We start from the raw sequence: 22,666 nt of genomic DNA, 5'->3' as shown, positions 1-22,666 counted from the left end.
GCGGTTGCCATGTGGATGGTCCCCAGTCCCACCAGCTGGACCCGGCTGTGCCAGATGGCTCCTCACCGGCAAATGGATGTGTCCGAGGGATGGAGGGTCTCCAGGTCCCCTGTCTCTGTCCCAGGGGGTTGGAACAGCTCTGTGGAGCAAAGGAATCATAGAATCACCAGGTTGGAAAAGACCCATCGTATCATCGAGTCCAACCATTCCTATCAAACACTAACCCATGTGCCTCAGCACCTCGTCCACCCATCCCTTAAACACCTCCAGGGAAGGTGAATCAACCCCCTCCCTGGGCAGCCTCTACCAGGGACCAATGACCCTTTCCGTGAAAAATATTTTCCTGATGTCCAGCCTGAACCTCCCCTGGCGGAGCTTGAGGCCATTCCCTCTCGTCTGGTCCCCTGACACCTGGGAGAAGAGCCCAGCTCCCTCCTCTCCACAACCTCCTTTCAGGGAGTTGGAGAGAGCAATGAGGTCTCCCCTCAGCCTCCTCTTCTCCAGGCTAAACACCCCCAGCTCTCTCAGCCGTTCCTCATCAGGCCTGTTCTCCAGCCCCTTCACCAGCTTCGTTTCTCTTCTCTGGACTCGCTCCAGAGCCTCAACATCCTTCTTGTGGTGAGGGGCCCAGAACTGAACACAGGATTCGAGGAGCGGTCTCACCAGTGCTGAGTCCAGAGGGAGAGTAACCTTCCTGGACCTGCCGGTCATGCTGTTTCTGATCCAAGCCAAGATGCCCTTGGCCTTCTTGGTGCTTCCCGCATGGTGGCTCTTCTTCAGCTCCGCTCTTGGGGTATGTGGACATCCCAGGATGAGGCAAGGCTGTGCTCCAGTCTCCTGCCCTGTTTCTGACATCCTATGTGAACTCGAGCCCAGGTTTTTAAAGGCTAAATCTCACTGTTGATGTAAAGCATGGGTGGACTCATTCCTAACGCTTGTGCTAGTTGTTAGCAGCGCATCTTTCATCACGCTGAGGCTGTCACCACACTGGCTCAGCCTCACCTCACAGGGTGCTCCTTTGGGACCCCAGCGCTGTACTGCATCCTGCTCCAACCTACATCTGGCTGGGTGCTGGGAGGCACAGGGTTATGGGCAGCCCATAACGTTTGGGTGGGATCCAGCAGTGATTCTCTGCATTTCCATGAAGTTCAGCCTTGCATTTCCACCTAGCTGGCTCCTGCATGGAGCACGGGATCTGCTGGCCTTAAGGGTGTTTGCTCCTTTAGCAAGGTCTGGCTGGAGCTGAGTGGGAAGGGCTGCATGGGGGTCACATAGATATCCAGGTGTGAGCCAAGGTCAGGCAGCTGCTGGCCCTCAGCAGTGTGGCTGGGAGGGGAGCATCACTCCACAGACGGAGGCTCTCTCTGCTACGACTGAGAGCAGGGGGGCAGATCCTATGCGGTACTGGGGCTCAGTGGAGGTGGGACTCCACTGCCTCTCCACAAATGAATCAGAACATCCAATCTGAAGTTGCACCCATCTCTCTTTCGTTCTTGGCTTCTCTGTTTATGAAATGGGGATGCTGATGCTTAGATTTTAGCAAGTCCCTAAGGGCCTCCCTGTTGGCCTCTTCCTTGCATTGGGATCTCATGTCAGTGTTTGGAAAGCACTTCAGTCTTTGGCTTGGGTGATCTCTAGGGATGTTTTTAAGGATAAGAGCTTGCGTGGCTGCTACCCTTGGTTTTGCTGCTGCATTTTTATGGATTTGGTGCTCGCCTGGGATTATTTTCCTGTTCCCAAGTTGTATTTTGCTGGCAGTGCTCACTGAGAAGCCTGTGTTTATCTGCACATCCTTTGGATGCGAGAGAGAAGGGGAGGCATTGGAAGCTGGGCTGTTGGCTGCCTCTGAGTTCTGTGGCGTACTCCACTCTGCTGTGAGGGGCCCTCCACTCCCCTTTTGAGCACGCGTGAGGTGCGGGTGGGATGGAGAGCAGCGTGGGGATTGTTTGTACTCTTGGTTTGAATTTTCTGGCTCTGCTTCCAGCTTTGTTACTGGGTTTGGAAGTTGTCTGAAAGGCAGAGCCTCGTCCTTAGTCCCCACTTGCATTAAGTGGTGTTATGAACCCTCAGGTGGTGGAGGAGGAGGAGGAGGAGTGGGGTTATGAGCCTCAGGCAGCATCTGTCAGCCTCTCTTGAGATGCTAAGGTGAATGGTAACTAAATTCTGAACTCCTTTTCATGTTTTTCAGCTCTGAAGAGATCTTTTGAGGTTGAGGAGGTAGATCAATCTTCAAATTCCTCCACACCACAAAGACGGACCCCGAACCCCCTACTCAGGTCCACCGTGTCCAGCTCCACACAGAAGTTTCAGGAACTTGGTGCCAGAAATTCGGAGCCATCCGTCCGACATGCAGACCCCACAGTCCAAAGATCACCCAAGCCCTCTCTGAGGAGAGTGGATCTCTCTGGACCCAAACTGACCGAGCCAGTGTCCAGAAGAACAGAAATCTCCATTGACATCTCCTCCAAGCAGGTGGAGAACTCCACTTCAGGGTTGTCGAGGTTTGGCCTCAAACGGGCAGATGTGGGGGGGCACAAACCCCCCGAGCCCACCCCAAGGAGGACTGAGATCACCCTCGGCAAACCCCAGGAGCCGGGTCTCCGCAGGGTGGAGGCGCCAGCATCAAAGATCCCTGAGATGCCCCAGCGGAGAGCTGAGACTGCCAACGCGCCTGTCCCTGACACGGCCACCAAGCGTGTAGAAATTCAGGTAGCGAAGGCTGCTGACGTCCCAGCCCCACCGGTGCGGCCAGTGGAGAGTTCAGAGCCTCCCCTGGCCACCCAGCCTCCCCAGGCAGAGCCAAAGCCACCGACGATGCTGATGGAGAGCCCACCAAAGAGAGAAGAAGGTGAGTACAGCTTCAGGCAGCTGCGTGGGTGAGGTGCTGGCTCATACCTATGTTTGTCCCTTGCTGTGGGCTCGGAGATGCCAAGCGTTGTGTGCTGCTCTTTCAGCTCAGGCGGTGATGTCTTTTGAGGCTGGTCTTGGATCTGTGCTCAGATGTGTCTATAGACATGACTGTTATCCTTGGGTTAATCCTGGCTGAAAGAGCTGTCAGTTTGAATAAAAAATGCTCTGGAGCCTATAAGGAAATAAAAAAGAAAATGCCAAACCCAACAATTCTGCCAGCTTGGGCCCTGCGTGTGGACCCACCCGCCTGTGCTGCCTCTGGAAAAGCCTCTGAGATGCTGGAGAGGCGGTGGTTGTGGAACATTGCTGTGATGGCTTGTTGTTTAGTGTTGTTGCTTATGGTTGTGGGGCAGAAACCGCCTCTTCATTAGCAGGAGTCAGGGATTTTTTTTGCCTTGGAGCCAAAATCTAATAACATCATGGACCAGAGCCACTATTAAACTGGAGCCCTGGCTTGTATTAGCTCTATCTTGGTTTTGATTAATCCTGTATTAAAGCCAACTTCCCTCCCTCTCCAGCTGTCATTTATTCTCCCTAAAGTTTGGGAGATTATTTTTTTCTCTCTCTTCTGGCCTGTTAATTATTTTTCTGTTCCCCATCACCCACGAGCTCTCTCCTGCAAGGGATGCAGCGGTCAGTCAGAGGGCACCACCTCCGCTCCCCGCCCTGTGCCTCTCTCCAGGTGCTGTGGGACGGCGTGTGGTGGCCAAGCCAGGATCTGGGAGGTCTGTGCCTGACCCTGGAGCTGGACCACGTGCCCTTGTCTTGCCCTGCTACACCCTGCTCCTGCTCCATCTCCTGTCCTCGGTCACAGGGCCCTTGGAGAGGCCAGCGTTTGGTGTGTGTGCATGATCTCCAATCAAATTAAGAGTCAGTGGTGGAGCTGATATGGAACTTGTAAGACTTGAGTGGGTTTCTCTTGCTGTGTATGTGTAGGGCTTAGGTGTGGCCTTTCTGAGCTGGGTCTTAAAGAATGGACAGCAGGCTGGTCCAGCTCCAGCTGGGCACGGCTGAGCTCCAAGACCCAGCCGTTACGGGCTCTGTGAGCCCAGCCACTGTGTGTGTGGTGCCCAGGAGGCCCATCATCTTCTGTGGGTGGGTGCTCAGCCTTATCCTGCTGGGTTTGGGCTGCTCTGAGCTTCTTTGCAAGCTCTGAACCATGGATGGCTGGGCACTTTAAGAGCAAAAGACCGTCTAAGCTGCTGAATCCCTCAGCTGCCTGAGGAGAGGGAGGGCCCTTTGCATGAAAAATGAACTCCAGAAGCCCAGGGCAGCTGCTAGGGTTGAGTTTTGCCTAAGAGCCCAGCTGTCTGGGGTCTGCCTTGCAGAGCAAGCCAGCCTTTGGTAATGGTACAAAAGGGGCTTTCAGTCTAAATACCTCCAGAAAGAGCCAGGAGACAGAATAGAAGGAGTACGAATGTGCTCCAGCTCATTCTCCCTCCATGTCAGCACAGATATACAGCCCAGAGCTGCTTTTGTCCCTTTCGTGGTTATCTCCAACCTCCTCCATCACCATGGCTCAAGGTTGCCCCAGGCTGCACTCGCACAAGACCCCGTTTCAGGACATCCCCGTTCCCTGGGATGCTGGATGGGTGGATGGCACCTCTCCTTGTTGCTGTTGTAAGGGAATGGAGGAGTTGGGGAGGCTGTGCAGAGGCCCTCAGGGAGCCCTGTGGATGGGATCAGGCATGTTGTTGATGCTTGCCAGCTCCACTACAGCTCTGACCCCACCACAACCCCCTAAGTGAAAACATTGGCTCCCTGATGCCTGCAGCAGAGGCAACACGTGGTGTGGAGTTCTGCTCCCTCTCACTGCTCCTGGGGCTTAGGGCGCCTGAGAGATGCTCTGCGATGCTGGACAACTCTCTCTCCTGTTGCTCGACAGCTCTGCAGGGGAAACAGCTGAGCAGGGGACGCAGGCAGCTGCCTCCAGCTGCCCTTATCCCTGTGCTGGGATTTGCCTTCCCCCAGCTGCTGGTGCTCAGCTGCCTTGCCCTTAACCCCTTGTCCCGCTGCTGAAGGTATGCAGGAAAGCGTGTTGTGCAGGAAGAGGCCAGTCGGAGGAGAAGTGCAATCGCTGCAAGCTCCGTAGTTCAGAGAAAACCACAAAGGAAAGGAGTAATTATAGTGCTGAGCTTCGTGAAGGCAGCGTGGCTGGTAGTGTGGGCTGAGCCTGCTCTAGAGCTGCGGTTCTCAAGGTGGGAGGAGGGCAGGAGGTCTCTTTGTGGGGCAGAAAAGCAAGAAATATTCCTCCCTATCTCTGTTCTTATTCTGTGAGTCCTTCTCATGCTCTCCTGCATTCCCTGGGGAACCCTGCGTTGGCTGTGTTTCTGTGGGTTTAACGTTGAGTTGAGCCATCGGCGATGGGGAGATGGGACACGGGTGCACACCACGTCCTGGGCAAAGCTCGACTTCGCGTACCCATGGCAGCTCCTGCTGCTCAGCTGGGACAAGGAAATGTGGGGACCACTCCTTGAATCCTGTGTTCAGTTGTGGGACCCTCACCACAAGAAGGTTGTGGGGGCCCTGGAGCAAGTCCAGAGAAGAGCAACGAAGCTGGTGAGGGGGCTGGAGAACAGGCCTTATGAGGAGCGGCTGAGAGAGCTGGGGGTGTTTAGCCTGGAGAAGAGGAGGCTGAGGGGAGACCTCATTGCTCTCTACAACTCCCTGAAAGGAGGTTGTGGAGAGGAGGGAGCTGGGCTCTTCTCCCAAGTGACAGGGCACAGGACGAGAGGGAGTGACCTCAAGCTCCCCCAGGGGAGGTTCAGGCTGGACATTAGGAAAAATTTTTTCATGGAAAGGGTCATTGGGCAGTGGCAGAGGCTGCCCAGGGAGGGGGTTGAGTCACCTTCCCTGGAGGGGTTTAAGGGACGGGCAGATGAGGTGCTGAGGCACATGGTTTAGTGATTGATGGGAATGGTTGGACTCGATGATCCGGTGGGTCTCTTCCAACCTGGTGATTCTGTGGGATGACTGGGTGATGTGGATTGCTGTAGTCAGAGTTGTCCTGAGAAATCTAAACAGGGTTGTGCTGTCGGTATAAGGGCTCAATATGCAAAGGGCAGAAAGAGGCACAAGCAATTAAAAGTAAACATAAAACAAAGGTGAAGGGAAGTGCCCCTTTGCAGGGCCAGCGTGGTGGCTGGGTCCTTGCTTTGGTGACTCTTTCTGGTGCTGCAGCTGGCAGGGTGCTGGCCTGCTCAGCTCCCATCACCTCCTGCTCTGATCCTCTTCTTCATTTCTGGCTTGCTCTGAAGCAGTGGCTTTGCTTGGGATGCCCCTCACTGCCCTGGGCACGGGGACAGCCCCACCAGGCTCCTTTCCTCCATGGCAGGCTGAGCATAGCTGCCCAGGAGAAGAAAGGGGAATCACTGTTCAAGTAGCAATACTTCATCTGGTGACATCTGCTCCCCCTTTGCAGAGGAGAGATCTTGAGGGCTCCCCAAAACTGTATGTGGGACAGGCAAATCCTCGGAAGGAGCCGTGTTGAGCCAGTCATGGCTAATCCTGCTGCATCCTCCTGCCTGAGCATCTTCTTCCACTGATGCCTTGTGTTGCTGATGCTGTGCATGTGTGGTTGAATGCCAGGCTCTTCTCTTGTTCCTTGCAACCTGGTGGTGGTTGGAATCACAGGGAAAGGCATCATTGGGCCCAGAAAAGTTAATACTTTCCACATTAGTTTACTGCTCCCCTGAAATCTGAACCTCTTTGTATTTGTGGTGAAGGCTCAGTTCTGGGATCTTGGGTGACAGATTAGAAGCAAGCCTGGATGAGAAGTAGAAGCCTGTTTGATCTGATGGTCCCTTTTTCTCTGGCACGAGCTGCTGCAGTCATGTTGCTAGGGATCCTGGGGACTGCACACTGCCAGCAGGGCACACTCTTCACTGTTACTCTGCTACCTGCTTCTGTGCTCACCCCATTTTCCTGATCTTGACACCCAGTAGAGACACAGTTCTCCCTCGTGGTCCTTTCTTGTGAGGATGCTCAGGAGCTTGGTTAGATAAATCAAAGCAGATCTAATGAATAATGGGAACCTTCACCTAAAATAAGCACTTGACCTTGCTGTGCAAGGTTCCATCCATCAGCCTGGATGAAGCACATCTCTGCACTGATTCATGGTGATATGCAAAATCATTTGAACCATCTCTGAGCTTCCAGCTTCTTGGAGTCTTTCTCCCATTGCTGCCTGATGCCCTGCTTTGGGGCAGCCACGCAAGGTGCCAGACACCTCCTAAAATGCAGCAGCGTTCCTACCTCTATTTTGCTCCAGAACAAGCAGAGGAGGACAACAGGAGAATGAAGCAATTCAACTTCCTCATTCTTTTTCCAGCCCAGGATGCCTATGGAAAGCCTTTTCTTTAGAACTTGATGTTTTTGAAGCTTCCATAGAGTTGAGCTAAAATGAAAACTAGAAAGAAATGGAAATTTTCAGATCCACAGAGCTCTTTGCAAAGGCTGTATCAAAAAACCAGCGACCTGTTGCTTTGTGCTGTGGAAGCCTCAATGGGGCTGCAGCTCCAACCAGCCTCAAGCCCCCATCATGCCTTGGACACCCAGTGATGGAGAAGCAAAGCAACCCAAGCCTCAGGGTGGTTTTTCTTCTATGCTGTCCTGCAAGGGTGACACTCAGCATGAGACTGGGCTGCCTTGCTAGAGTTTAGAAGAATTTGAACGACTATTAACGCTCCCTACAGTGGAGCGGCCAGGGCTGAGTAGAGATGCAGTGAATAATCATTTCCAGCTCCCTGAGCTGCACAGCAATTGAACTGTACAAAGAGATTAAAGCTTTGGGAAACATTTCCTTAAAACCAGCTGACATATTTGGGCTAGATTCCGGCTAGTCTTTGTTTTTGTTGTTGCTGTTATTATTTTTAACAGGAAAGTGCCTACAGCCCGAGATTCCAAATGGAGAGGCGGAGTGAGAAACGCAGAGTCTCAGTTTGTGAGCTCAGGTGCCAAAAATGAGATAATCTGGAAAAACGGAGACTTACAGCGCCAGTGACTTGGAACGGAGGAACAGGAGCATGTGAGGAGGAGATGATTGCATCCCATTACGGACAGGCTGCCTGATCCGGGATGCCACGTGCACGGCCTCCTGCCCACGTGGGCTTTCTGCTTTCTCCCCTCTCACTGTGCACCCTGTTCCTTGCTGTGCAGGAACCAGCCAGTGCACCTCACTGCTTTTTGGGGTGTATTTTGGGCACTGAGGATGTCAGGAAGGATGCCAGTGGTGGTAATTCTGCTGTGCATCCTTGTCCCCCAAGAACGCTGTTCTCAAACTCATGACATGTTCAGCTTCCGTCTCATTGGCATTCACGTGTCTCCTTCCTTGAGTCTGCGTGAGCTCAGTTTGTATGGATGCCGTCATGGTTCTGTATGGATGCTCCAGGCACACAGGGTGCACCCTGGGCAGCGAGCTTGCCTGCCCTCGGTCTCCAGCAGGGGCTGCCAGAGCCAAGTGTGATCACATGGAGAATTCAATTGCCCTGTTGGAATTCCCTGGGAGCCCATAGGAAAAACAGTGATGTCCCCAGTGGAGATTCATTATGCGAAGGAATAGTTTCCCCATGGAAACGTTACCGTTCTCATTTCACTTCCCTGCCTCGTGTCATTGGAGACCAGGAGAGGGCGAACCCATGGATGCTGAGCTGCAGAATCCTCTTGGTGAAGGGCTTCACAACCTGCCAAGTCTCTTTGGTTGCTGGGTTTGGTGTCTGGACTGGGTATTGCATCAATGTCATTGCTCTCTGAACCTTGCAGGAAGCATCTAAGGCTGAATGTACCTCTAAAGAGGTCAAAGCTTCCCATTCCAGGCAGAAGGTGACCAACTGCATGGCACCTGGGCTCTCGGCTCTCTGCAGGCCTGTGGGATCTGTTGTGTTGGGGTGTGAGTCCTGTACAGCCACATGACCCTCCTGGCTCTGCACCTCCATGCATGCAAACTGGCCTCCTCACCAGCTTTGTTGCTCTTCTCTGGGCTCGCTCCAGAGCCTCAACATCCTTCTTGTGGTGAGGGGCCCAGACCTGAACACAGGATTCAAGGAGCGGTCTCACCAGTGCCGAGTGCAGAGGGAGAAGAACCTCCCTGGACCTGCCGGTCACGCCGTTTCTGATCCAAGCCAAGATGCCATTGGCCTTCTTGGCCACCTGGGCCACTGCTGGCTCATGTTCAGTCGCTGTCAACCAACACCCCCAGGTCCCTCTCCTCCAGGCAGCTCTCCAGCCAGGCTTCTCCTAGTCTGTAGCTGCACAGGGTTGTTGTGCCCCAAGTGCAGGAACCAGTCTATGAAACAGACCCACGAGTTTCTCTGTTTAACTTGTGGTCTCTGCACATCTGGAGCCTGTGGCAGTCGTGCTAGGGAACATGCTCCCCGCCCATCAACTCCTTTGGCATCTTTAAGCTTTCTCACAATTAGGTTAATCATCCTACAAGCTGATAAGGCAAATAAAATCCGTTATCTTGACCAAGATAAAACAAAGAGTTTGCTTTGATCTCCTGCAGTAAGGCCTGGCCACTCGTACTGTGACTTCTCTGCTGTCGGCCGGGGGAGGAAAGTGATGGCAGTGGTGATGAACCTTCTGTAGTTAAGCAATAATTTTCTTCTGAACTATTTCTAGACCTCTGTCTCTGCCTCAAATGTTTCTGTTGGCTAGTAGTTGAAGGGACACCATAGGCTGGTTATGGTGCCAACTCTATAAACTGTATAAGAGAACTTGAGGAACTGTATGGAGATTATAGAGAGATAACTTTGTTTGGAGAAGATCAAACATTGTTGTGAGCAAAACAAGATAACTTGACAGCAAGCCAGTTGTGTTCTCTACTCCTCCAGCAAACAAACAGGCACACAGACACTTTTGGATTGTCCAAGATGCTGTTATGAAGCTGAAGTGAATGTGGCTATAAATGGAAGAAGCAGCTAGTCTTGGATTGCAGCCTGTGCTCAGACTTCTTGGGACCCAATTTTTCTTGCATCTGCTACAGGTTTTAAAGGAGGGACTTGAGGAAAGGGCTGCTTTCCTTTGGGAGAGTTGAATTTGGGCCATTCATTTTGTTAGTCTTCTGAATGAGTCTCTGTGTAGAAGTTCTCTGGATGTCTGTAGGGTCACACGCATAAATATTTCACTCTCTTGAATTGTTTTGTTTCATCTTGGCATGAAGATAGTACCAGACATATTGAGAGACGGAGCCAAGCTGAAGGGTCTAGTCCAATCCATTTTGCAAACAACAAAATGCTGCAGATGTTTATGCATTTCTGAAGAGCAAATAATTTTAACAAGCCATCTAAGGTTGCTGTGCCAGCTCAGGAGTGGAAGCTTGGGGCCTTTTGGTTGCTTGACTTCTATTGTCTGCAGTTTCTTCTGTGTAGAAGCAGTGGGTTGGGTTTTTTTGCATAGCAAAGGCAATTAGTACAACAAGGATGAAGAGTGACTGAAAAAAAGCATCTTTCAAAACCTTAAAGTTCAAAGATTGTTGGTGCTCTAGCAAATATCAGCATAACCTTGGGTTTATAGTTAGCTTTTCAACCCAAGAGGCAGTGTCAGGTGGTGTGTGGGTCGGGTGGTCTTAGCAGCCCCTGGATGTTGTCTGAATTCTGGATGTGCAAAGGCTTTCCATGTAGCATTTCTAGCATTGTCCCTGGCTAGTGTCTCCAAGGAATCCAAAAATGTCTAGTGGGAGCCGAGTACCTAGCTCCTTTTGTCTCTGAATTAAGCTTCTGTCCGTCTTGCTCATGCAAGACCGTGCAGGAAACGCTCCTGATGGATCTCGTGCATGTGGCTTCATCCATATGTACTGTGTGGCATTTACCCCGTTCCATTTGAGATGTCTGCACTTGAGATATTCATCTTGATGTCTGTCTTAGGCTGGTGTGAATTGTGTCCTCAAAGGGTTTGTTTTTCTCTGCTGAGTGTAAAGAGAATCGATTCAGCTGGAGATGTCTCCATTTGGGCGAGACGATTTGTGTGTAGTATTTCTAGAGTCAAAAAGATAGAAGTGAAAAAAGATGTGGCAGCAGGACAGAGCTGTGCAAGCCACTAATCCCTTGTTATCAATAGTGCTTCACAGCCCCCCAGCAAACTTAGTCTCCTTGTGTCAAGTTTTTCTGCAAACAGGTCGCTGTGGACAATCATTTACTTAAGTGCACTGGTCAGAGTGTCTTTGATGCTTATCGACAGTACTTTAACTTTTTATGATCTGCCTTCTCCCCTCTCCTCCTTTCTTCCTGTGCATGGAGTAGAACAGACATTCCTTCCCTCTCTCAAAGAAAAGCTTAGTTTGGGGAGATCTCAGGGAAAGAAGATTAGATGGGAATCCGAAAGGGTATGGTGCCTAGGAGGAGAGGACAGTGATAAAAGTTAATGATACGTAAGCTCTTGAAAAGGAATTTTCTCAGTTACAACTGTGTGGTAGCTCATAAGCCTTAAATTTTAGGGCATTGCTTTCAACTCCAGCATAAAAGCTCCTGGAGTATATTTCTTATGTGATGGGTAGGTCTGGAAGGACATCATAGGTATTGCCCTACCGAGCTTAGACTGGAGACCCTGTCTGTGTTTGCTTCCTCTGCACATTATGACTCTGGATGGGATTTTTTGTTTACTCTGCTTGTAATTTGCTCTGGTCTGGGTGGCTGTGCTGCTTTCTACTGATGCACCGAAGCGATAATGTCCTCTGAACCTTCTCTGCATCTCTGCTGTGTGAAAATACAGGATGAGTCCCTGCTCTCTGAAGCTATGAATGCTCAGGCTCGTGCTGTTACAGAATAGAGGTTACTGCCCTCCATCACCTGGGCATTCACTCACTCTCATCTGTAGTGAAGTTCAGGGACCTAGAGCCACAAAAACACTGAGAAGATGACAGAAGGTTGGATGGCTGGAGAGCCTGGCCAGGATCTTGCCCTTGCTGTTCACTTGCTTATTGTTCTGGGTGAATCCCTCTATCTGCTCCAGTTTCTTCTTTCGTAACAAGGGTCTGGTGCAAGATGCTTTGGGTTCGGGCCTTGCATTGAGTCCTTTCTTCAAGGTTCAGCTGGTGATAGGGAAATTGCTGGTCCTGGTCTCAGAGGCACCTCAGGATTGTGTAGGATGGAAGAAGCTGTTCTGCCCAGCTTACTGCCGTGGCTCTACATAGAGAGGTCCAGCTGTCCAGGAGGAGAGAGAGGATATCAAATGGTTTCTGTATCAAACCCTTCTCCTGTCTACTCTGCTCTTCAGTCTGCTTTCTCCTAAATGTGAAAAACCTGCAGCTTGGAGAGGAGAAACTGATTTGGAAGGCAAACTTTGTGTGTGTGGGAAGCAGATGTAGGGATGGATGCTACCTCCTGATCTATGAGTGATGGAGAATGCTGACACTGAGGGAGGTGGATCAGGTGCTGGTGGTGTGTTTGGATGCTCTGTGTCTCATCTTTTCCTTCCCTGCTTCCATCTCGTGCAGATCAGAAGGAGAATGGAGATTACCTTGGAGTTTTCCAGATTTGTCCCGGGAAGAATGAGTAGATCTGAGCAGCTTTTCTGATAAAACTTAATTGTTTAGACAAACTCTGGCTGAACTCGCTTCCTCCTGCAGCCCAACGCATAGATAAAGGGGATGGAAGTGGGAGGCTGAGTTTGCAGGCTGATGAGGCCCTCCCTGGGGTCACACCACCCCCAAGATCCCTAGTCCACCCATTTTGGTGGCCTTGGGGAAGACGAGAGAATGCAACTGAGTGTTGAAGATGATGCCCAGGCTTTAGGTAGTTCAGCATTCTGAAATGTGGGGAAGACCTTGATAATACAGCACATCGGTGCTGGGTGCAGGGAGATGCAGGTGGTCCTGGGAGGGAAGCATTAGATCCATTGTGGTTCACCTACAAAGAATGGACCTCAGTTGTGTGTTGCTCTGTGGGATGTGGGCGTTGAATTTGCTCCCAAGCTGGTGGTTCTGGGATTAGGGTGGCTGGTCAGAGCCAAGCCCTGGAGAGATGATGGGACAAGCAGGACTTGGGTAGGATGTGGCCACAGGAGAGGTGTTGTCAAGTCCTGTGTCACTCTGACTGAGGTCTCCAGGAGTCATATTGTGGAGTCAGATGAAATCTGAGATCCTGCCATAGTTCTGATGTTCCTCCCACCATCCCCTGGGGAATCGTCCTCCTTGCCCTACTTTGTGTAGTAAATAAAAGTTTATTTACAGCCAGAAACACACGCCCTGAGGTTGGGAGGTGAAGGGTTCCTGCGTGGCCTTAAAGGAGCCCTGGGGTTTCCTCTCTGCTTCGTGGCTTCACTTCCCGTGCAGAAAAATCTTGTGAAGGAGCAGCTCTGTGGGTGGGAGCTTGGAGAAGCCTTTGCATGGGTCCTGGAGCACGGCTTTGTCTCCCTGTAGCAAGGCCACGTGTCTGTACATGTCACCTGGAGAAGAAGAGCTGGGAGGAGATAGGTAACCACTGCTCATGTGTGACACAGGGGCTGAAGCGGCAGGGACAGCAGCAGGCGATAGGGCTGCCGTCCCTCTGCCTCACCCCTTGGCTACCATCATTCAGCATCTCCCCAGAGCCTGTGTGGGACCCTGGGGGATTTGTTTACATTTCTCCTGTTGGGCTGAAGCTGCTCCTGGTGTCACCAGCAGCCGTGTACCCTACTTTTGCTGCTCCAAGGCTCTCATCACCGTCTGGCCCCTCCCTGCTGTCCCCAACCCAGCTACACCTGGGCACCTCTCTAAAGCTCAGACAGCACAGGAAAACCAACTACTTATTTAAATCTCTGGTTAGAGAGGAAAACAGTAAGGAACATGGGTTATGAAGGAGAAAAGCAGAGTAGGAAGAAACGAGAGGAGAGCCTAGCTCCCACCCTGTTCATGCTGCGTCTCTTCCACAAAGCCACTTCTGTAGCAGAGGGGATCCCTGGGCTTGTGCTGTTGGCTGTGTCTGTTCTTAGCTTCAGAGCAAGCAGAAAGGAGACTGTTACCTCCCTCCTCCTCCCGGCTGCTCCTGCTGGGCACAGGCTCCATCCAAAAGTCTTCAGCCTCAGTCCTGCTCTGTCCAAAAGTCCCTGGACAGCTTGGACAGGGTCCTCCTATCTGGAAAAGGGACTCTCAGAGATGCTGCACAGAGCTGGACCCTTCCTCTGCGTGTGTGAACTCAGGGATGGGGAGAAAGGATGGTGCTGAGCAGTGACTGTTCCTTGCTGAGAGGGCGATGTGGGGATGGGGCTGAGCTCCGCCAATCTGCATCTATGGGCTTTCCAGATCTGCCCTGGCATGGTCTGAAAATGCTCTGCAGAGCTTCAGGGAATGAACATTTCATTTCTCCTCTGCTTAGAGGGGCAGGCAGGGTCTCACTGAGGTTATTTCAGCCTATTTGTGGGACAGATGATCTATGGGATGGTCGTTTGAAGAGTGAGCAAACCAAAGGCATCATTTAGGCTCCACTGAAAGAGGAAATCATAGAATCACTAGGTTGGAAAGGACCCACTGGATCAGTGAGTCCAACCATTGCCATCAATCACTAAACCATGTCCCTCAGCACCTCGTCCACCCGTCCCTTAAACCCCTCCAGGGAAGGTGACTCAACCCTCTCCCTGGGCAGCCTCTGCCACTGCCCAATGACCCTTTCCGTGAAAAATTTTTTCCTAATGTTCAGCCTAAACCTCCCCTGGCGGAGCTTGAGGAGAAGCCTCAAATCATGGGCTGCAGAGACAAGGGGGGCCGTGGCTGTGGCTTTCTCCTGGGGTACAGTGCCTCGTCCCTTGGAAGGTACACAAAGAACATTGGTTTGTGTTCTTGCTTTTCCTTCTCATTTTTAGACATGCAAAATTAATTTTTCTCTTTTATTGCCTGTGGCAATATTTATCTTGCTGCTCTGTGGCGATGGGGACTGGATATGTTTTGCAAACTGAATTTTCCCTCAACAGGCTCCTCCTCTGATTTTGCACTTCCAGCTGCCAGGCATGGTTTTAAAACAGCTTGCACCGCGGCTGAAAATATTTGAAGGGCAGAGCAATGCTTTGCAGGAAATGGCTCCAGCTTCCTGCTCCCAAGATGGTGTGAGTGTTAAAACAGAACTGGAGAAATATTAGACATCCTACATCCGGCACAGCAGAGGAGAGTGACCCTGCGGGGATGTGATGGAAAGCCTGTACCCCCCCGCTGCCTGCGCTCGGCAGCATCCGCCAGGACGAGGGGCCCCCCTGAACCCCCATCCCAGCTGCGCAGGGGAGGGGAAAATGTGCAAATTGTTTCCTGCTCCACTGGGCTTTGCTGTGTTTTGGTTTTTGTGGGAAATGTGTGGGGAGAGCTGGTCAAGGGTGGGGGACAGAGCATCAGCGGAGCGACTTGTCGGCAGAAAATGAGAGTTGGGAAAGCATTAGTTTCGATGAAATGGTTGCTACCGGCTTATCTGTCGCCTTCCAGCCCGAAGTGAAAGGTGAAAGTCTAAAATAGATGATGAGGATTTGAGTCGGTCCCATTTGGGGTGGGAGCGGGACCTTCCACATCTGTCAGCGGAAACCACGTTGAGTTATTGGCTTAATCAGAGACGATTTAATTCTTCCAGCCCAGATGATTTCCCACTTTGTGCTGGCTGAGCACCATCTACCTGGCCAGGCAGGGAATAGCAGCTGGCTGTGTGTCTGTCCAGGACAGAGATGCACAAGGATGGAAGAGAAATGAGAATATTCGTGTGCAGGCAGTGCAGAGGGGATGGCAATGGTTCTGCAGAGCAAAGTGGTCCTCGATGGAGCTCTCTGATGGGTGTCGCATCTTCAGGTGTAATTCATCTCACTGGGAATTACTGCCCCATTATGGAAAGCTTTTCCAAAGCCCGGTTTGTTGGCTGGAGCATGGAGATTTAGGTAATTTTATTCAAAATGTGATCAGATGGCTAAAATATACCTGTGCCATGTGGCTGGAAGCCCACGTTGCAGTGGAGAAATGAGGTGGGAGCTGCAGGGCTGCAGGCAGGCCAAGTGGGGTATGGTTCAGAACTTTTCTCTGCAGCCCCATGGGCTGGTCTGAGCTCGTTCACACTGACTTCCTCCGCACTGAGAATCATAAAATTGCTCATGATGGAAGGAAAATTAGACCTCTTACACCCATGCTGGGACCTGAGTCACTTTGGGAGGCGTTGTTCCAGCTCTGGGGGCAGAAGCAGAGCATGTGGGTGACCTCTCAGGCAGGTTTAGCATGAATGGAGTGCTCATGCTTGGAACATCCTCCTCCCCAGCTTTCCTCCTTGACCCTCTTCTTTTCCTACACTGTTTGGTGTGGGCGGTGGGAGCCCTGGGTGCCCTGCAGGAGCGAGGATCAGGAGGGGATAAGTACCATCCCCAGCTAGAAGCTCTGTGCCGTGAGGTCAGTAATGCAGATTGGTGATGCTCACCTTACACCATGGCACATAAACCTGCTAAACTCTGAGCAGCACAGCCCTTGGGGCTAGGGATTTGCCTAGGCACACCCTGTTTGTTTTCCCAGGTTTTTCCATGGGATGCTTTTCCCCTGGAAAGCTTTGGCCGGCAAACCTGGGGGAGGGGAAGATGAGGCTGATTTAAATCCCCAAAGTGGTTACAGCTGGCTGAAAGCTGTGTATGCAGTCCTGTAATACATCAGGGGTGCCTGATGCTCTTACACAACGTGCTGGGGCTGGTTAAAGCTCCTGGGGGATGAGCCCAGCCCTGGGCCTGGCATTGCTTCATTCCAGCATAGCTGTGGGGGGCAGGAGTGGAGGGGTGGGCTGGACACGCCATGCTGGGGCTACAGGGCTGGACGGACAGATGCGGTGGATGGTTTGGGATAGAAATACAGTTATTTGCCCTGTGTGTGGCAGTGAGGATGCATCCCATTTGCTTGCATGGCTACAACGCTGTGCAAGGGACCAGGAAAGTGGTTGTGCAGAACTAGGAAGGGATGAAAAGTCTCTGCTGTCCCAAGTGGTGCTGAGTGGAAGCCTGTTGCTGCCCTGCTCACCCCATCCCGGAGCAAAACCTTGCAAGCAGAGTTGGTGCAGCAGTTGTCTGTGCCACCTCCCTGGGCTCAAGGGGCTCCAGATGCCCTTGGGTAGGGTAGATGGGGTGAATTAATCAGAAAAGGAAGCCGCCTTCCACTGAAGTGTCCTGGAACCCTTCAGGCGATTCAGCATCCCTGACTTCTGCTGAGCAGCTGTGGTGAAAATGTGGGTCTGCAGGAAGGAGCAAATGCTGCTGTGTAAATCGCTGTGTGGTTGGTTTATTTTTCTTCTTCGTGTTGGCTGACCCCCAGGTCCCCCTCCCAGCCCTTCCCTCCATGCGACTGTGGGCTAGCGCGTCCCTGTGCGAGACGTGCCCTCCTTCCCACGGCTCCTGCAGAGGGACACAGCTCTGGGGCTGCAGCAGTGGGAGAGGCACGGAGAGGTTTGGGAAGAGGTTTGGAAATGGCTCATTGAAAGGCTCCATGTGGGGCAGAGGGCAATGTTTGTCTCGCCAGTCTATAGGGAGGCCAAAGCTGATCACTGAGTTTGTCTTAAATCTGAAATGAATGGACAATTTGGAGACAAACAATGATTTTTAGCGAGCCTCTGAGACCCTGAGATCCTGCCTTGTCCAGATGTTGTGTGCGCTGCCTTGCAGGGGAAGTGGGGCGGGATGGGATGGGATGGGAAGGGACATCCCTCCGGCATTGGGCAGAGCAGGGCTGCACCCAACCTGCCCACAGCCCCCAAGGTCTAAACCCAGCATCCAGTCTTTGACCTTGAAAGGCAAAAGACCAAGAGAGCTTAGCCTGGCCAAGCTATCTGAAATTGGTGCTCCTCAAATGCAAAATCTGTGAGATGAAAAGGGAAGAAACAGATGTTTTCATGCCTTGGATTTGCATTCCTCTTCTTGTGCCTTAGCCTTTACATATTTGCTGGTCCTGGCAACCTGGGAGGGCTGTTAAGAAGGTTATTTTAAGGATGCTTTCCAGAAGCCATGTGCTGTGGCATTAGAAAGAGCCTGGTGGGATGTGAATGGTGATCCCTGTTCACCAGTACACCGGGTGAGGGAGGGGCACTAAGCAAAGGGATCTGGGATTTTGAGTCTACTGGTAGACACAGCAGTACCTAGTACATAACCTCTTTCCTACTCACAGGGACTCTTAGCTGGAGCTGAGGTGCTTTGTGCGCTTTTTGGGTGGAGATTTTACCAGCAAATGAATTACCAGGGCTGTGAAAGACTACAGGAGCATTGTGGTGACTTCTTCTCCATCAAGGTTGTTTCCTAAAAATCTCTTCCCTTGCATAAAGGAGCTGATTTATAATGGGGGTCTGAGCAGTTTGAGTTGTCCAGTGTCCTGGCAGGATGCGGCTTTCCTTGGGTAGAAGGCTTTCCCTTGGCAAGGTTGGAGGGACAGCTGGTTTCCCCATTGTTCTTTGTCTAAATTTGCACCCCAGCCCTTGCTCGAATGATCCCTGACTCTGGATCTGAGGGCTGTTTGTGGAACCCTTAGTAATATTTTTCTTTCATGACCAAAAACTCCCAAGAGAACTCCTGGTGCTACAGGGATGTGGGGGGACTTGGGCCCCAGGGACGTGCTGAGATCAGTGACTCTCTCTGTACTTGGCTATGAGGGGACATCAGAAATACCATATCTTGCAGAACTGAAAACCTCAAACCTAACAGGGCCCATGACCTTTAAGAGGCTGTGAGTATTGCAGAGCAAAGCTACTGCCTTTATCTTCAGCCTGGAGAGGAGAGCACCTCTGAGGAGTGCTTGATTTTACTATGGGGCTGTTGTGCTTTCATGAGGTGATGGAGATCAGCTCAGTGGCTGCTTTGTGCTGGCCATGATGAGATGAGGGTTTGGGAAGCTGGTGGGGAGCACAGTGCCTGGTACATTGGAACCAGAGATACATGTTGCTGTGGGTCAGCGGGTGGTGCCTCTCCTGCTTGGGTACTCATGGGGGATCCAGTGGGACTCAAAGGTTGGAGCATCCTCTGGCCACATTCTCCAGTCCTTGTAGGAAATGGAGATAAGACTGGGGCGTCCTTGGTGTCCTGCAGGTTTGTCCAGGAGAGTTGCTCTGAATATGTCCTGTGAAGGGATCTCCTTCCACTGGACCAGGAAGAATGATCTGCTCTTACGATGTTAGGTCAGTGGGTACTGTAAAGCTAGGGATTAGGTGTAATGGAACCAAACAGGTACAAATGAACCCCAAAATCAAAACATGTGCCGAGCATGCACAGAAAGTCTGAAGAAATGTTTCTTTTATTAACAACTAAAGCCAAACTGTGCTTTCTTAGAGGTGACTGTCTCCCCAGCAACTCTTGTGATGGTTCCTGATGATCCATTGAGAGCTTCTTCAGGAGCAGCTACTGCTTTGGGTGGCTCCACTTCCCCAGCAAATGCACCCATCTGCTTTCCTGGCCTCTGTCATGTGTGTGTGGACACTGTCCTCAGTCCTGACTGGTGATCTCAGTCTATGTGTACATCATGCTGTGTAGGGTAGAGTGGTGATGGTGAGACTTGGGTGCTTCATTCCCCACTTGATACAATTGTGGTGTTGATCTGCCTCTAAACGTCTCTCATATTTGGGTGTTTCTATATGTATACTGAAATCTCTTGGGGATCATTACAGCCTAGTTGGAATTAAGTGCCTCAGTACCTTTTAGGATGCATGTTTTGTCTCTTCTGTGTCTCTGGACACAGCAATGCCCTATCACCCTGATGTTGGAAGAGCATCAAACCCCAGGATGTGCCCTGTCATGAGGAATGGGGTGATGGGAATAGCTGAGGTGAGGGAGGAAGGAGCTGGAAGCCATGCCTTGGAGCTCTGGTGGAGTTAAATGGCGTTATTAATCTTCAGAGAGCCTCAGGCCCTGTCTTGGTGTTGGGGTGGTGCTGGATGATGCCTAGAATGAGCGTTTTGGACCTAGGGTAGATACTTGCATTGCATGCCCAACACCATTGGTGACTGCATCCAAAACCCAGCTAGCTGTCCTTCAGCAGACCTTGTTGTGCCACCACTTGCCTGATTTATCTTGCTGCTGGGAGCACACAGGGGCTGGGCCAGGCATGTCCCCTCACCATGTGTGCATAGGCAGGGGCAGAAACACCCGCGGGAGGGAGAGCCTTTTCCAGAAGATGACCACGCACATGCTGTGAGCCACCATGTGTTCCCCTGGCCAACTGCTTTTTAATGCCCCTAGGTATAAAAGGGAAATATTGAAATATTAGTGCTTATTTCATGTCATGATGGAGCCCGTTGCAGGCAGACCTCATGTTATAGTTTAGCACAGCCGACTTGGTAGCTGATGTGCTGTAGACACCTTCTGTATTCAGTAGGAAGAGAAGTGTTTCTTCAAACAGCAGATTAGGACATCTCAGCTCCAGGTCTGCCACCCCACCTTTCCCGTTTCTCTCTTCAGCAATTAAGCAGCTTGAATCCATCCAGCACCTCATCCAAACTCCTCCTTGATCTACAGGATATCCTGTGAGATTACCGAGTGCTTGAATGAGGGACTTTCTTAGCTTGGCAGAGGCTGAACAGACCCCAGAGGGCTCCTGTGCTGGGGGAAGAGCCCCTTGCCAAGTCGTAGGAGGAATTCCCACGTTCCCATTCCTTCCTGCTGGCTGCCAAATGCTCGTCCTGTCCACGAAAGCTGATGTATTTGGCTTGACTTAGCCTTTGCTCAAAGAAGTGAATAATAGAGATCTTTTTACTTTTGGTTTCTGGGTGTAAATTCACGATTCAGTGATGGTTTTGTACACACAAGACGATTCTGTGGTGGGAAAAGCTGGAGGAGAAACAGAAAGTGACTTCGCTTGGGTGAAGTCCTTTGTGGCAGGGACTGAGAGCCTGCAGGGTGATTGCCCTTCCTTCCTGCTCTGACAAACCCCCCGAGATCAGGCTTTAGGTGTCAGTCAGAACTTATTGCTTCAGTAGAAACCAAAGGGCAGCCCCGTGGGATGTGGGATTTCTCATGCCCGCAGTTCCTGCACGGACACATGGACGTACACATGCTCCCACACTTTCCCTGCCAGCAGCCAGTGTCTCTGACTCTGGCAGTGGGGAGCAATGGAGCTTCAAGGGGAAAAAAGCTCTTTTTCATTGGTTCTTTTCATGCCCATGGCAGAGGGCCCAGCTAATACTATTTTTTTTTCTGCCCTGGATGTTATTTTACTCCCCAGTTTGTCTTGTATAGCGTGAACCCTGCTGGCACCAGCGCTAGGGACTGCCACGAGTCACAGTGGCACACGATGCTGTGGAAGTGGTGTGTGAAACACAAACTGGCCACCTATGTGTGGATTAAATGTTAATTATAGAGATGAGCTGATTTGAGGCACCTGAGAATGACCTGAACTTCAAATCCAAACTCCCAGACCTGTGCGAAGAAGAAAGGAGAAACGAGCAGGTCCTGGGATTGCCTGAATCCATTTTCTGAGGACATCAGCCATGGTCCACATGTGGGATCAGCAGAGGTGGAGAAGGAGAAGAAACCATGCAAAGAGGTCACTGAAATTCTGTTGCGAGGTTTTCAGACCTCACACCTTGCTGAAGATGCTCCACTAAGTTTCCTTCTGTCTTGATCTCAGTAGCTGTTGGTTCAGCACCTCTGTGCTCACAGCTGCTGGGTCCAAAGCCTCAGAGGGACTTTGCCACAAATGCTGCTCTGTGGCCACGAGGCACAGCGAGGTGCTCACCCTTCTCAAGCAAGTGTTGAGTTATGTGATACTGGAGATGAACAGATCACTGGACTCAGCTCCACTTGCTGTATCAGATGCACCTCGTTACTTTGTACCCAGCAAAGCACCAGGAGACATCACCCTGATCGAGGTCAGCTGTACAGCAGGGCAGTGTGTGGCCTCCAAAAAGCTGGAATGGCTGTTTCCAACGTGATAGGATTTGGTTCTAATTAAATGGACGCCCACATGGGTGACCCCAGGGCACTCCTCCCAGCAGGAGTGGGGAGAAGCTGCTGATGGAGCAAGGCACTTGGCTGGTGAGGTTTGCTTTGGAGTGGGCTTGCAGTGAGACCCTTGGGAAGCAGCGTGGAGAGGTCAAAACTTATGAGAGTTTTACTGTTCCCGTACCAGCAATTCCCTCCTGGAGCTTCACCTGGGACTCTGGGCTTCAGCTCCAGGAGACCAGCAGAGGTGGGGGCAAAACTGAAGTCCTTCTTATTGTGAACACATGGAAATCGGAGGCTTGTGACCCACTGAAGAATGGGAATTGGAGTAAATCCCCCCCAAAACTACAAGGCATTCATCGTAAGAAGTGCCGCACGTGGCTTTGCAGCCAAGCCAGGGGTTATGACCAGTGCCATAACCCCATGGGGAGCGTTTTTTTGCCTATCTGTGTAAATCTCTCCTTTCCCATTAGCGCCTGCCCTCAGCACTCCCTGAAAATTGCCCAGAAATTCCATTTTGGTGCAATTTAGGATACGCTCCAGCCTGCCCCAGGAACATCTGGTATCTGAGCATCGGGTGATATTAATCACAGCATGAACGTGGCCAAGTGTTAAACAGCAGAGCCCTCCCACCTCCCCCCTGCAAATGAAGGTTGGTTCAATGTTCCAGCAATAAAATTAACCTAGCAGCCCAGGCAGGCAGTGATCTGGCAGGAACAAGGGCTGTGTGGGAAGAAGGGATGAAGAAGGCTTTTAAATGGGCCAAGAAACCATGTGGTCCTATGACTTTTTGAAACCCCTGCGGTGTTTGAAGCTATTTTCTAGTCCTCCTTGTCTTCTGAATCCATGGCTGTTTCTGCTCCATCTGCAACTGCTCCCTCTCCTTTGGAATTTTGTGCTGAGGCTGTTGTTGTTTTGGGTGTAAATGCTG

The 22,666-nt window shown here is 51.4% G+C and overlaps 1 protein-coding gene across 5 annotated transcripts in view; it reads left to right on the top strand.

Annotated features, from left to right (window-relative positions):
* SEPTIN9 (septin 9) overlaps positions 1–22,666 on the top strand; it is a 145,941-nt gene that overhangs the window by 85,646 nt on the left and 37,629 nt on the right. For all 5 annotated transcript variants that reach the window (XM_069872867.1, XM_069872868.1, XM_069872871.1 and 2 more), the window contains one exon: positions 2,189–2,848. In XM_069872867.1, coding sequence (XP_069728968.1) covers positions 2,189–2,848 — 660 coding nt within the window. The remainder of the gene's footprint in view (positions 1–2,188; positions 2,849–22,666) is intronic.

This window comes from Phaenicophaeus curvirostris, chromosome 19 (assembly GCF_032191515.1).
Source record: "Phaenicophaeus curvirostris isolate KB17595 chromosome 19, BPBGC_Pcur_1.0, whole genome shotgun sequence".
In the NCBI taxonomy this organism is placed as follows: Eukaryota; Metazoa; Chordata; class Aves; order Cuculiformes; family Cuculidae; genus Phaenicophaeus; species Phaenicophaeus curvirostris.
Note: the sequence above shows the minus strand (reverse complement) of the source record. Positions and strands in the feature narration are given on the sequence as shown.